The following is a 16,464-nucleotide window of genomic DNA, read 5'->3' on the forward strand; positions in this document are numbered from 1 at the left end:
TTTATACTATATTAAATCAGTCAGCAGTATTCATCGAATATCGTTCTTAATAAATTAAATTTGTATACATTAATAATTAGCTGGATTTAAGTTTATGTTTGATAAATAATTAATATTTTTTATTTTAGTATATGCATGTAGGGGAGCACTAGGGCGCATCCTTAATTAGAGTGCTAACGTACATCCAACCACGTGCTGCCATGTGGCACGAAAAATGCAATATTGTATATATAAAAATGCAATACACATTTGTGAAGTTTTTCATGCATATCCGCATATTGCATTTTAGTTATAGGAAAATTGCATTTTTTATTGCTAAGTTTTGCATTTTCACATAAATTGCATTTTATTTTGTTAAGTTTTGCATTTTCACATATATAAATGCAATCCGTATAGATATAAAATGCAGATTAAACAGTCAATATCGAAAATGCAAAACTCAACAAACAAAAATGCAATCCGCATATAACAAAAATGCAATCTGTCGAAATTCAATTATAACTTTTACAAATGCATATTGCATTTTTCTATAGATAATATTGCATTTTTCGTGCCACGTGGCAGCACGTCATTGGATGTACGTTAGCACTTTAAAATTAGTTAGCATATTAGTACATCCCTATGCATGTATTATAAAAGAATAACTATTAGGATTATAATAAATAAGGTATATTAATGTGTATACTCCTTCTAACCGGATTAGCTAGTTCGCTAGTCTGAAATATGATTATTTATGGCTTGAGTCAAAAATTTGTAAGTCAATCAAATTTGAATCGATTAGTCCGTAATTTGAGTAAAGCTAACTTAAAATTGAACAGGTTAACCCAATTGTTATTTTATGTGCGTATATTTAATTATTAGGAATCATTAATTAAAATGTTTGGAAATCGATCTCTTACTATTAGAATTAACATTATAAATTTAACTACAAAAGGTTTGGAACTCGCCTTATATTTTAATATAAAATTACTCATAAAAGGCCCAAAAATCTGCCCAAAGCCCCATTAAAATAACGGCCCGGAATAGTGTGTTGATGTGTACCTCAATCTGTTCGAAAATTGGGCTTTATCGACGGCCCAAAGGAGAAAACTCTCCTCGTCATCTCCACAAGCATTGTATATATATGGGCATCTTATAGAATACTCACTCACAAAATACTTATGGGATATTTCGTCGAACTGATTGTACGCGTAACAAAATTACGTTCCTAGAATATAAATCACAGATGCATTTCAGTTAATGGACAGAAGGCATATGAATTTATTTGGAATAATTTCTTCTTGGCTTATGAAATTCAAAATGAAACTCGAGAATGCTAAAAAAAAAATTCAAAAAGCAACTAATGAAGGCAGAGATTAAGATTAGCATATCACGAATCTAAAAGAGATTCGCACACCATTTATATTCTTAAGTGGTTACCTGATCACGGAACTGGGCCACCTTAAAAAGCCCAATCAATACTACAGATGCAAAATGTATACAAATTAGGAGGTGTTCGGTTGACGAGACTAAATATCATGATTAAATATGTATCATATTTGGTTTATAAGATTGACTCCCACAACTTAATCCTAGATGAATAGTCTCATGATTATTAGTCATACCCTCCCCCTTCAACTAAAATAATCCCACAACTTATTTCCAGATGGATAATCTCATGATAATTAGTCATAACGCCACCTTAAATTAAGTTTTTAATTTTAATAATAAGATATAGTTTTAATTTTATTCTATGTGACTACTTTTCAAATAATGTCATTTTCATCAATAATGTTAATATTAATTGGTTGGTTGAGGGCACTGCCTCAAGATAAGAATGTTGATAAGAATTGGTTGGCTCCTTACCTTTGTTCATTCCTCCCAACTCAAACATTATCACTATTATTATCGTTATTAGAATAGTTTTAATTGGCTCAGTTTAATCGTCAAAAAGCAACGGTGGTCCGGCGTGTGAAGCCACCGCGCAGTCGTTGTCCACGTCAGCAATCACACAGCTGCCGTACAATGCCTTAGAAATTTCCAAGTAGCTCCAAATTTAATCGCCCAAACATTTTGACAATTCTTGGCTTCTCACCAATCTTTGTATTAATTGACTTAAAAAAGGCACATAGTCATCCTAGCTTGTTCATTCCACATTATTAAAACTCAAACCTAAAAAAAGCATACCCATCTCTCAGAATCACACATCCATACAGCTCTCTATCCTGCACCTTGAGTCGTCCTCCCCATCGCTCCCGTCATCGTCCCCGTCGATCGGCCATCACACAGCCACAGTGCAGTTAAGTCGTGCTATATAGTATGTCACAACACTTTTCAGCCTATTTTTACTTTTTTTTTATTTTAAATTTGTGACAAAAATATATTTATGGGCTACCTGAAATTGTTTCACAACGTATACAAAGATTAAGTTATTAATTTTGAATTATAATCTACTCCCTCCGTCCCACAATAATTGTTATTCTTTTCCATTTCGGTCTGTCTCACAATAACTGTCACATTTCATTTTTACCATAAACTGTAAGTAGGTCTCACATTCCACTATCTCAATTCACTCGCATTTTATTATAAAACCAATATAAAAAATGAATCTCACATTCAATTAACTTTTCCAACCAACTTTTATTTACATTTCTTAAAACTCGTGTCACCACTAAGACTCTAAGAGTGACAAATATTGTGGGATGGAAGGTGTATTTTATTTTCATTCTTTATGCTTATATTAATTTGGCTTTGGCTCACCCCTCAGAGTCGGACATCCATTCAGACACTAAACTATAGTCCCATCGCCTCCCGTCCCGTCGTTGGCCATCACACTGCTCATAGCAGGTTATTCGCGATCTCTCTCACCACTCTTTTCAATCTTCATTGTTCTATATTTATTGCATTTAAATTTTATTTTTACCCTTTTGATTTAAATATTAGAAATGGGTCACTCATCCCTTAAAAGGTTATCCACACTTATATAGAGAAGCTAGGATCATCACCAAGCCAACGTGGGACAAGATATTAGAATTTTAACACACCCCCTCACGTGTGGGCCGGAATGACATATCGGACTTCCATCACGTGGGTAGGCAAGAGAAGAGATAAAGAGAATAAATCCATCATCGGCTTGGGCCCTGCTCTGATACCATATTAAAAATGGGCCACTCACCCCTTAAAAGGCCTCATAAGGGGGAGGGTTATCCACACTTATATAGAGAAGCTAGGATCATCACTGAACCGACGTCGGACAAGATATTAGAATTTTAACATTAAATTTGTAACACCAAGGTATTTATGACTGCCCGAATTTTCCCATATGTTATTCTTCAACAATTTTAAACGAAGATAAATCATTAATTTTAAATGTTAAGCTATTTCTTTTTATTCTTTATATCTATTTCTTTAATTATGTCGTTTTCATTAGTGTGATTCATACGTGAGAGGTGAGTGGTGATCAATTACTAACTAATTAGCAATTCCAATTTAAAATTAATTCTTAATCTATCAATTCCAATTTAAGATTAATTCTTAATCTAATGATTAAGAGATCTAGTGGTTAAAATAATATTAAGTAGATAATATTTTGAATTTAAATATTTAATAAATAAATTTAAAGGGTATTCTAAAAGAAGGTCGCTTGTTAGTTAAAGTACGAGTTTTTAATATTTTAAAAAAAATTCCCTTGAATCTTGTTTTCTAGTCTTCATTGTACTAAGTTAATTGTATTGTATCTGAATCTTAACTATACATTTTTTATTTAAAATTGTGAAAAATTGGGTTCACAAAAAAAGTGTACATTTAATATTCATTTTTCTTCGATTTCTTCTCCAATTATGGTACGATTTTTCCATATGAACTATTCGATCATAACAGATTTTATTGAGCTCCAAATTTAAGCTAATATTGGAAGGGTCATGTGATAAATTCGACTGATTATTAAAATAACGGTTTTTTTTTTTTAAAAAAAGGTTATTTGTCGCACATTCATACAAACGCTCAGAGCTAGCCCGCGGCGTGAGGCTGCCTAACGTAGTCGTCCGCCCCGTTGCCTCCCGCCATCGTCCCCGTAGACCAGTCACACACAGCCATAACCCGAGCAGGTTAGTCACTCATTACTATTGTTCTAAGTTTTATTAGAATTGAATTTCAAGTAGTGTGTTGAATGTTAGAGACAAAATTTAGAACCATAGTTAGAGGCTTAGAGCAATGACCTCGTTGCGATTTATGCAAGAATTCGATTAATCAATTTCTTGTTGGTTATAATTGCAGATAGCTGTTTTATTTTGTAGTTATTAGCATCGACCCTTCGATGTCCAAATAATAACTCATAAGAAAATGATTTATTAAACTAAAAAATTGTATATGAAACACCAAATCTATTAGGCAAGATAGTTTACATAAGACCATTACAAAACTTCAATATATTTACTATTCATTTTATTAAACTAAACAAATTGTATATGAAATACCAAATCTATAAGACTATAGACAGTTTTAGAGTGTCTTTCTTGATGCTCTATATAAAATTTCTATATAGACTATATGAAATACCAAATCTATAAGACTATAGACAATTGTATATGTAATAACAATTGTAACCGCGAAACACCTCGCGATTTGGTTCCGGTTTGGCAATTTCCAAAAAATCAGAACCAGCGGTTCCAAATTGTAACCGCCAGTTCCGGAACCGTGGGCACCTCTAATCCCAACTATCACTTAAACTTTTCTCCGTCCTAATATAATTTATATAAATAATAATCCTCCTTAGTTTCAGAGTGTCTTTCTTGATGCTCTTGCTCACCTTCTTCTTATCATTCAATCTTCAAAGTCTCTTCATTGGATAAGATATCCCATGCTTCTTTAATAAATATTCTGTCTTAGACATCATAATCTCTAACTAAAAAGTAGAGTAACGGTGTTAAATGAAAAAGTATATGTTCTAAGAAAACATACAAACTAAAAAGATCTAAATGTTTGTCCAACATGCAGATTGCAGCTCATGCAGTGAAGAGTAATCTTGACATTTCAAAAGAGAGCCCAAAAAATCAATAATTGTAGAAGTGTCTCTTTTCCAAATTCAAAAATATTGGATTCGGATATCGAATATCAAGAGAAAAAAATACAGCTCCAAATCACATATATAAGCATAGCTAGATAGTGAGGACAGTGCAAGTAGTATCTAGTGATAATGGATGCTGTAATATCACCAGTGGTGACGAAAGCTGGAGCATTCTTAGGAGGCATGATCACCGATGAATTCAATTTGGTGAAAGGTGTGAAGAAGGAGCTTCTCGAAATTTCTAACAAGCTTAAGACGATCGGACATGTGTTGGATGATGCAGAAAAGAGAGGAATGCAGAATCAAAGTGTCAAACATTGGTTGAATAAGCTCGAAATAACGGCCTGTGAGATGGACGACATTTTGGATGAATGGAAATACTACTCTCTTCACAAACAGAACACAGAACCTTCTGTTGTGCAAGAGCTGCTGAATTCTCTGCTCAAATCCCTAGACTGCTGGTTCATCCCATCTTCATGTTTATGTTTCAATGAAGTTTCTATTCGTCGTGATATTGCCAAGAAAATACAAAATGTGAAAGCCACGCTTGATGTGATTTTGAAAGAGATGGATGGCTTTAAATTTATTGTTGGCCTAGCCAACTCTCCACCTGTAACTAATCCTGTGCACACATCTAGGCGAGGACAAACCACACCTTTAATTGACAAGGACAAAGTTCATGGGGAGGATATACATAAGAAAAAAGAAGACATAGTGAGCAAACTAATGCTTAATGGTGGTGATATCCAAATTTTGTCTATTGTTGGAACCGGCGGACTTGGCAAAACAACTCTTGCCAAACTTGTTTATAATGATGAACGAGTGAAGGATTGTTTTGACTTGAAAATATGGATTTGTGTCTCTGATCCCTTTGATGTGTCTGAGGTCTCCAGAGGAATTGTCGAGAGTGTGACAAAAAATACAATTCATAGAAATATCCAATTGGGTTCAGAACTAAAACAACTAAGCGATTGTATTTTACAAAAGAAGTTTCTTCTTGTCCTCGATGATGTTTGGACAGAAGACAACAATCAATGGGAGCCCCTGAAAATCAGTCTCCAATGTGGTGCAGCAGGTAGTAAAATTTTGGTGACAACAAGAAAGGAAACGGTAGCTAAGATGGTCGGTACCTTAAATGATGATATGTATCACCCGAATAAGCTCAGTGAAGAAGAATGTTGGTCATTATTGTGTGACACATCTCTTCTAGGAAAGAGTGATAATGAATATGGAAAATTTGAGGTTTTTGGCAAGAAAATAGCTAGAAAGTGCAATGGATTGCCTCTTGCTGCAATAGTTTTGGGAACACTTTTGCAGTTCAAGGATTTGGATGGATGGAAATATGTAGAGAAGAGTGAAATATGGCAATTGGAGAATGCAAAAGTAGATCTTTTTCCTCATTTGGTTTTAAGCTACAATGAATTATCCCCAGCTCTTAAGCGTTGTTTTTCATATTGTGCCGTCTATCCTAAAGATAAAAAAATTTATGCAAAGACTCTGATAGAAGAGTGGATGGCGCAAGGTTATCTAGGCTCTGATAGTGGAAATGGTGTGCTGGAGCTCAAAGGTCGAGAGAACTTGAGACATTTAGCAATGCGTTCATTGTTTCAAGACATTGAGAAAAATGAGTCGGGGGAGGAGATAGAATGGTGTAAAATGCATGATATAGTACATGATTTTGCTCTATTTCTTAGGAAGAATGATGACAAGGAGAATTGTGATTCTTCAATGGTTTCTCATGTCCAAGAATATCGGAGTCTACCGTGGGACATAAGAGGTCAAGTTTGTGATTACATGAAAAGTCTTAGGGTGTTAAGAATTAACAACACTCCTCTTCCAGTACGATTAGAAACGTTGATTCACTTGAGACGGTTGGATATTAGTTGGATTACATTGTCGAAAGATGGCCTCGAAATCATATGTAGGCTTTATTTCTTGCAAACTCTTCTCCTAACATGGTGCCATATTACACAGATACCACGAGAAATTGGGAATTTGGTGCAGTTAAGACGACTTGACTTACGTGAGAATAGAGAATTAAAGGAGTTACCAGAGAGCATGTATAGTTTGGTTGAACTGCAATCTCTTTCCTTAGCAGGCTGCTCTCTAATAGAGATTCGGAAAGAAATTGGGAATTTGGTGCAGCTAAGAGAACTCGACTTAAATGGGAATTAGGGAATAAAGGAGTTACCAGAGAGCATTTGTAGTTTGGTTGAACTGCAAATCTTGAAGATTGAAGAAACTCGTATCAACTGTCTGCCTGAAACATTAGGTGAGTTAAGTAATCTCCACACACTGCAACTGTGCGAATTTAAAGTTGGAAGTCAATACAACAAGTTGGGTTTTCTGAAAAAATTACACTGTTGTCTTAGTGGATCTCTAATGTTGCTAATCTTCATAAATAGTTTGAGTGAAGTGGAGGAATTGGTGGAGGATGCTCGGCAAGCAGAGTTACAGACAGTCCTTCAAAAACTTGAAACGCTCGATATATTTTTCATCGGTAGGATAAATGAAATGGAGCAGTCATCATCATCACAATCATCAATGTGGATGGATCTACTAGAAGCTCTCGTGCCCCATTACAAGTTGGAGTCACTGTTAATCAGTGGATATAAGGGCTCAAGGCTTCCGCATTTTATGTCATCACCCCACAGCTATATAAAAGAGATTCATCTGACTGATTTGAATGAGGTGTCATCATTGCCGGCTATGGGGAAACTACCTTTCTTGGAAATTCTCTCTTTTTACACAGTAGAGCAATTGATGTTTGTCGGAAGGGAGTTTTTGGGAATAGAATCTTCATCTAGTGATGCATTTCCTAAACTCGAGAAACTGGAATTTTATGGCTGCTCCAAATGGGTGGAATGGGAAGACATAACGGAGGAAGAAGAAGAATCTGCGGCCATCTCCATCATGCCATGTCTCACACACTTGTCTATCACTGGATGTGAGAATTTGAAGAAGCTGCCGCATCGCCTGCTGCGTAAGGTCTCCTCGTCTTTGTGGTTGTTGGATATCAGTGGTTCATCAGAGCTAGTAAAAACATACGGAGAGGATAAGGAAGGTCCAGCTTGGAGATCCATTTTCCAACATAATCCCCAACTCGAACTTCTCCAATAGGTCTAATGCAATTTATGTCTTTCTGTTTTCTATCAAGAGTTGTGAGAGTTTGAAGAAGCTTCCGCATCACCTTCTGCATAAGGTCTCCTCGTCTTCGCGGTCGATGGATATCAGCGGTTCATCAGAGCTAGTAAAATCATTTGGAGAGGATAAGGAAGGTTCAAGTTGGTGATCCATATCCCAACATAAATCCCCAACTTTAACTTCAACAATAGGTCTAATGCAAATACCTACGCTTTTCTGTTTGTTTATCTTTTTTGAGATTGAATTTGGGATTGTGATATGCAATTTTTTGTTTTAATCATAAATTTCTATTAGACGGATACTCTTTTTCCTTGTGGTATTTTTCCCTCTTGGGTTTTTTCGCCAAAAAGGTTTTAATAAGGTCAGGCCTTGAACGATTTTGTGTTCTCCAAGGTTTAGGTTTTGTTATTTATTACATGATAAATTTGGCTTTTTTCAACTGTGCAAATAATATACTCCATATAGTAGAGCTCGGTGACTCAAAACTCGATATCTTCCTTGTCAAACTCCGAATACAAGGAGTCAAACTGAATTGCTTAAAAATAGAAATTAACTAACAACTTTAGTAACACACTTAACATCGCCCATGACCACACACTTAATCTCTTTCATATTGTTCCATTTTAATTTTTAAGTACTACAAATATATTAATAATCATAAAATATTTCTATACTCTATTACATCACTCAGCAAGACTAGTCAAATATCGTTGTTATTTATTTTTAAAACTTGTATACTAATACTAATAATTAATTGGTTTTAAAGTTTATACAGTGTTTGAGAAATAATTCATTTTTCGATTTTAGTATATGCATTTAGGATGTGATCAATTGCTAACTAATTAGCAATCAAAAACTGAGACCAATTTTTAATTATTAGATTAGAAGATCTAGTGGTGGATATAATGCCATGTGGAAAAATTTAAATGAGTATTAAATAAAATTGAAGGGTATTAATATCAATTCTCTCTTATTAAAACTTTAAATTTACATAACTCACTCGATTTATATTATTTTTTAGCAAAAAATATATCAAATTAAAGGTAATTTTATAAGGATTCTAACGATATATCACTTGCATATGTTCCGACGACGTTCGGATGATGAAATTTGATGATTTTTGTTTCAGTTTTCGTAACATATTTTTTTTATCAACAAACACATAAAAAAATCTCAATATAATGCATATAAAATCTCAACATTATGCATGTGAAATCTCAACATAATGCATGTGAAATCTCAATAAAATTGTATTGAGATTTTGTATATTATTTATTGAGATTCATAAGATTTAATCTCAACCACTCATTTTAAGATCTAAGAGTGGAGATTTGGTCTTGATGTTTGATTGTGATGCTAAAGCATTAGAAGATGACCCTATGCATGTATTATAAATGGAGAACTATTAGGAATAAAACAAATACATATATTTATATATACTCCTTTTAACAAGATAATCTAGTTGGCTAGTTTGAAATACGAATATTTATGGTTGAAGTAAAAAAATTATAATTTCAATCAATTTTTATGTCGATTAATCCGAATTTGAGTAAAACTAACTTAAAATTTAATAGGTTAATTCGATTGTTATTTTACCCATTTATTAAAATGTTTGGAAATCAATCTCTTATTATTAGAATTAACATTATAAATATTATTTAGAAAAGGATTGGAATTCACCTAATATGTTAATATAAAATCACTCAAATAAGGCCCAATAATCAGCCCAAATGCCCCCATTAAAATAACGGCGCGGAATAGTGTGTTGCTGGTACATAAATCCGTTCGAAAATTGGGCTTTATCGACGGCCCAAAGGGGAAAACTCTTGTCGGCGTTTCGAGTTTCGATAAACATTGAGATTTTGTTTCTTGAATATAAATCACAGATGCATTTGAGTTAAAACGTTGGGGACGTAGCATGAACATATGAAATTCAAAATGAAACTCGAAAAATATTAAAAAACACATTCAAAAAACAACTAATAAAGACAGAGATTAAGTTGGCTATGATACTAAGATTAGCCTATCACCACTTATATTCTTAACTGAATTTATAGTTTGTTAATTTAGTCGTGAAAAATTACAATAAATTTATTTGTTCAATTTTATATATTAAATTATTCAGCAAGATTCATCAAATATCGTTCTTGTCAAATTATTTTTTAAATTTGTACACTAATAATAATTAATTGGTTTTATGTTTATGTTTGTTAAATAATTAATATTTTCGGTTTTCGTATATGTCTGTATCATAAATGAATCATTAGGAATAAACAGAATACATATATACTAATTTTATTCTAGTCAATAAGGACCCATTTATCATAATGTTTGGAAATTGGTATTAAATCCCATTTCTCTTATGAAAATTAACATTAAAAAAATAATTAAAAAAACATGGCTAAAATCTGATTGGTCAGTGTCTACAAATCCAATGGCGGTGGCGCTACCAATATTTTCACTATCATCCACCGTTCGAGCTTCCTCTGTCGACACTGATTGATTACAAATCAATTGATTTTACGTTGGGTCCCCAAATCCAGACAGAGTAATTAACCCTACAATCCGATTGTGATCGCCTAAAATTATGAAAATCGAGAGAAATGGTTGAAGTATTGTTTGTTGATTGTTTATGTTTAAAGCATTTTTACGTGTCTGCAAGGTGTTGTGTGTCTCATCTCGAGGTGGGTTTTTGACAAAGTTTACACATGGTTGAATACCGATTTGGTTGTGGTTTGATATTGTTTTGTTTCTCGTAAATTCTTTTGGTTCTACAGTTCTATCGTGTTGGATTTGATCACAATCTTCATATTCATTAAAGGTCAATTGGCGTGCTCTAACCCGCGACATTTCAATTAGTTTTTAGTATAGTACTTTATTTTATATTTTAATTAAATTGAAATATCAAATTTCATTGTAAAAATATTTAAATTACGAAATAGTTATAATTCAAACCTTTAAGATATTACTACATCATTGAATATTGAAACTTACAGGCAAAAAACCCTTTAAATTATGAAAAATGCATTATGAAAAGTTGCGACATTGAATATAAAAATTAAATTCATATGTGAACCGAATTCATTGAAGTGAATATAAAGGAAAACTGGCTAAAATCCAGACACAGTAATTAACCCTACAATCCGGTGATTACAACAAGTTTTATTGATGGAACGATGGGTGATTTGAGAGATTTGCTGATTACAACAAATATATTTAATCAGGTGATTTTATTGATGGAACGATGGTAAGCGATGAAATGTTGTGACATACACTGTTGTGTAGTATAAGTAGACAAAAAAATTTCTTATCTCTCTTTATTACTCCAATTATTTAAGTTATAAATAGATTTAAAACTATACAAATATACTCAACATTTTATTCAAAGTAGCCTCTCCGCCAAATGAATATAGATATAGATAAGCATTTAAAAGACACATAGCTTAAGGTGATAGTGTCCACGAATATTCCTAATATTTATTTGGTCTTTTGATTTTTTTTTATTCGTGGCTGGAGTGAACTAGGCAGTCGCTTTTGCATTGCAAAAAAAGTTCTTATCTTTCTTTCTTCTTAACTGTATTTAGGCAGTAATTAATGTATTATCGATTTCAACATTTAATAAATCACTCTGCGCTTTTTCATCTTAGCATTGACCTCATCAATTAAGTTATTAAGGGCAAACTATTACATAGCTATATGTTTTTTAATTAATTCTTGTAGTATTTGATAGAGATTAAACAGAAAGAAACAGTCAATCAAGACAAACATTCATAATGGGCTTGTTAGAATCATATTGGGCTTAAATAGCTCTTGAAAAAAGGTTCAAACTTTATTATGCTGGTGAACAAAAAATTGAAAAGATAAAACAAATTTGTAGTATCAGTTTTTTTCGGCTGATTATTTATGGTTGAAGTATTGTTTGTTGATCGACAGTTTTAAAATGTGGTAGGGTTAATTACTCTGTCGAGGTAATTGATTTTTCTGTTGAATTGTAGCTCGGATTCCGTAATTTCGTGTGTGAATGAAACTGTTAACTACGCCTCTGATGATATCTCGCTTTTATATATGTTAATGTTAGCCATATTAATGTGTAGAGCATGTTTACTTCTTCGGAGTGTCTCATTACATGAATAATTTTTAGTGGATTGTTGGAATTTTTCCCCTGCTTGGTATATGCTTTTGCTTCAATTATATTAACTGTTTATTATAAGTTGTATGTGCTAATGATATAGGTGAATCTAGTGAATCATATTTGGGGTATGAAACATGGACTCCCAAACCACCTAGAGTGGAGAAGCCTCGTTCTACTTTCAATCCGGCATCACTAGCTTACTTAGGCGACTGCATTTACGAGGTGCGTGCCGTATAAGCTTCTTTCCTCTGTTCTCAATTGATTGTTGATTAAAATGACTCATGCCCTTATCTGAGGAGCTCTCTGACATGCATGTTTTTGGTATCATAGAATTAAGGTTGCACGTTTCAAATACGCAACATCGTAGAAGATTTCGTGGTGAATTTTTAGGTGTTGTTTTGACTACATGGAAGTATATCATGGAAGCATACTCTAAAAGAAACTTATTAATGTAGCTTCAACATAAGTTACATCACTACAAAAATCTTGTGATTTAGCAACGGACATTTCCGCTACTAAATAAGTTAATTCCGTTGCTAAATCACGTTAGCAACGGATTAGTAGCAGATAGTGTCCGCCGCTAAAAACCTTGCTGCCAAATGGCTTGCAGCATACACCATCCGCTGCTAAGTTTTAGCAACGGATTTCCGACAAAGAGTATCCGCTACTAAATGGTGATCAAATCAAAAACGAAAATGAATCAGGTTTAGCAACAGATATATCCGTTGCTAGTACTAGCGGATCAGTAGCGGAGTTAGATTAGCAACGGATATAGTCCGCTCCTGGATTATTTTTATTTTTATTTTTATATTTCTATTCTGTTGCTATTCCGTTGCTAATTTTAAAATTATATTACAGAAAAATTATTTTATTTCTTATCCAGTTACGGCAACCTGTTTACTACAACCCAACATTTCAACAAATAAATCACAATAATTCTTTGTAGCAAAAGATAATAATAGATATACTAATAAGTATTTTGAAAATTACATGAAGTTCGATGCTGTCATAACTCTAAAATATAGATGATAGTGAATCTCAAAAGAGTCAAACTCATAATTCTTCAGAATCATGACTACGAGATTGAAGCACAGAATAACTCGAGTTGTGGGACTGATGGGACATGAACTGGTCCATCTTCTCATATAGAATCTTCATATCCTCTTCTAATTTCATTCTCTTCTCGCGCTCTTCATTGAATTTTTCTTCCATCTCTTCAAGTTTGCGGTCCACTTGATGACTTGTCCCTCCAACATTGTGGGTAGAGGAATTATCTACAAGGCATGGTCCGAGGTCTCCGGTTCCAACCATCCTCCTCTTTTTGTCGAGACGGCCTCCCATAACTTGATTTACAAAAATATCATTCAAGTTGGCATTCTCGCCTTGAGCAGCAGCAAGCTCTTTGACCTTCGCCTAGTTAATATAAATGAAAATAAATGTTATATGAATTATCAATTGAATATATCTACATAATGCTAACGTAATACTCTAATACTATTTATATAAATTCTTAATTTAAAACGATTAGTTATTAAAATAAAGTCGCTACAACAACATATGCATTAATTCTTTTGTAATAGTCACATGAAGAAGTTCTTATTCTGCCTAAATCTTGGAGAAAGTTCAAAAGGTTAATTAAGTGTAGGTAAAAGATTAACTAAATCATAACATAATCACTTTTTCTGTGGGTTCAGAGCTAGACATAGCAACCTTGAAGCTTGCACCATTCTATAATGTAAAATGTTAAGTACGATTTGCACCATTGTATATATATATCTAAATACATATATACATATTTATAACTTACAGCTATATCGGCAGTCCTCTTATATGTGAATTCCCCATTCTTGCAATGTAGTGTCAAGAATGATTCATACGAAACTTCAGCAACGGGAACACCTTTTTCTTTTGCCTATTTATTAAAAATATAATAAAACAAACATTATTGCCAAATGAATTTCATATATATATATATATATATATATATATATATATATATATATATATATATAACACTTACCAACTTTTGAGCTTTTGATGCAACTGAAGTTGAGCCTCCGTAATTCTTACTGTATCCGGTTCCGGGACCATCGGGCTCGGAAAGTCTGGCCTTTTTTGCAAGTATCGATTTATGCATCACGTCGGGATCCTTCCAATGCTCTAGTAATCCTTTCCACATCACTTCTGATACGTAACCCGGTCTTGCTTTATTAGGAGCGTTAAACTTTTTTAAGCTGGTAATAAAGGACGAGAATCTGATTGCAGCTTTCTTTTTCCAAAGGACCCACACCTCCTGCTCCCATGAATCGGGCCAGAAATATGATTTCTGTAGAAAAATAAAAAATAAAAATATATTTGTAGGCAATATCCAAAAGTCAATAAAGCAATTCAAAATCAGAACACAAGTGAGAAAATACATAGATGTGTAAAATGCTATGCAAATGAAATTTAAAAACAAGAATGTAATCAAACTGTACAAATCAGATAGTATTACATTTGCTATATTTGGAAGTAAACCATGTCAGTAACATAAACAAATCAATTAAAATACTCCAACCATCCAAAAATAGTACGTAAAAGTCAAATCTAAGGTCTAAACAAACTGCACATATATGCACATTCTATGATTGCAAATGCTGTAAAAATTGTACTCCATATTCTCACACACCACACATTATATCAATTGCAAATAATCACCAATTTCAAATCTGGATTCTTGATTTATGAATCTGCTAAATTAATCAAACTAATACTTACTCGAAACTCCTCAAAGTAACCATTCTTAACGTCATCTGGGGTTTTAGCCCAGGTAAAACCCGTTGGATTTCGGATTTGGTGAAATGATGAGGTAATTTTACTTGCCATTTGCCAATGGGTCAATAATTTCCTACAATATTTTAATATTAGTTAATATATAATAACAAGAATCTTAATTAATAGTCAACATAACAAACCCAGAGTGCGGATCCCTTTCAATTTTTATCCTCCTATCAGGCACTACATGGTCATCATCTTCCATGTCATCGACATTCTCGTGGATGTTTCGTTCGGTTGATCTCATTTGAGAGGACTCGCCGGTGATAGTGTGATGGCCACGACGATGATACATATCTACATCACTGCAAAAACATAAGTGAACATTAGTAAATATTCATGTGTTTCTGGTCAAGCCACTCCCCACAAGAAAAGAAAGGAATAGAAATAAACTAAATAGAAAAGAATTGCAGCGGCAGATTGCAACACTGCAGCAGTTCATAATTCAACTCTCTCATAATGTACTAAAGTTCTAATCCCTAGTGTACTCTTCGGATGGCTTTTTAAACACAAAACATCATTCTAGTTAACCAAAAACTAAAATCAGTAAGAAACAATAATCATAATTAAGCAAAAGTGCCAACTAAACATAAATTCCCCAATAGAATTGATCGAACAAAAACTATAACCCTTTTGCCATACATTCTAAAATTGGTGCTTCTCTTTGGGAACACTCATTCACAAGCAATGCAAAATTTAGATGAGCACTGCGGGAAAGATAGAGATAGGGAGAGGGGGAGAAAAAACCGTGAGAGGAGAAGCAGGGATGCGGAAGATGACGACGAGGAGGCCTCGTCGGCGGCGTCGAGGAGGCGGCGGCGGCGTCGAGGACCCAGCAGTTGCGTTGAGAGAGGCAGTGGAGTTGATGCGACTTAGGAGGAAGGCAGAGTCGTGCGTTGCGTTGTGGTGTGAGTTGGGTTAATTATATTAGTATCTAATTAATACTCTAATTATGTTCCACAATTTCCAATTGATTTATACAATCTTCTATCGTGTTGACAAAATCAATAAAAGAAATAAAATATAATTTTATTTGCAGCTTAAACAAAAACATCAGCTAATTAAATGACATAAAACTAATTAAAAAATTATTTAAAAATTGTATATTTGTTTTGGATTTGATCGTGTGAATATTTGTTACAAATTTCTTTACGTCACTTATTTTTATTGCTATTCAATTAACAAATCTAATATCATAAATAACTCAATTAAATTTAAAATTTAAAGATATTATACACATATATAGATTATGGAAAATATTAAATTTGAACTTAAATGTCTACAAATTTAAGAAAAATATATTATTTTATTTAAAAATTGTACTCCCTCC

The 16,464-nt window shown here is 33.3% G+C and overlaps 1 protein-coding gene and 1 pseudogene across 2 annotated transcripts; one reads left to right on the forward strand and one right to left on the reverse strand.

Annotated features, from left to right (window-relative positions):
- The first annotated feature begins 1,979 nt into the window (after positions 1 to 1,979).
- Positions 1,980 to 8,500, forward strand: LOC148923918 (putative disease resistance protein RGA1; annotated as a pseudogene). Its single transcript, XR_016132667.1, has 4 exons — positions 1,980 to 2,278; positions 2,747 to 2,826; positions 3,954 to 4,085; positions 4,975 to 8,500. The product of XR_016132667.1 is annotated as a putative disease resistance protein RGA1 (transcript).
- A 4,873-nt stretch (positions 8,501 to 13,373) lies between these two features.
- Positions 13,374 to 15,339, reverse strand: LOC148923919 (uncharacterized). The gene is made up of 5 exons (XM_089060780.1): positions 15,275 to 15,339; positions 15,078 to 15,207; positions 14,341 to 14,646; positions 14,128 to 14,232; positions 13,374 to 13,733 (listed from the first exon to the last, which is right to left on the reverse strand). The coding sequence occupies exons 1-5, from the start codon at positions 15,337 to 15,339 to the stop codon at positions 13,374 to 13,376; spliced, it is 966 nt and encodes a 321-aa protein (XP_088916906.1).
- Positions 15,340 to 16,464: the final 1,125 nt, after the last annotated feature.

The sequence above is a fragment of the Salvia hispanica genome, chromosome 6, assembly GCF_029641045.1.
Source record: "Salvia hispanica isolate PSC_SH4W2 chromosome 6, Shi_PSC_v1, whole genome shotgun sequence".
In the NCBI taxonomy this organism is placed as follows: Eukaryota; Viridiplantae; Streptophyta; class Magnoliopsida; order Lamiales; family Lamiaceae; genus Salvia; species Salvia hispanica.

Bases quoted from the DNA above. Each gene is read 5' to 3' on its own strand.
- LOC148923919 (XM_089060780.1), bottom strand. From the start codon at position 15,339: ATGGAAGATGATGACCATGTAGTGCCTGATAGGAGGATAAAAATTGAA. The intron at 14,647-15,077 runs GTAAGTATTAGT...ATTTTTCTACAG, and splicing joins GTTACTTTGAGGAGTTTCGA to AAATCATATTTCTGGCCCGA. The intron at 13,734-14,127 runs GTAAGTTATAAA...TATATTAACTAG, and splicing joins AGAGGACTGCCGATATAGCT to GCGAAGGTCAAAGAGCTTGC.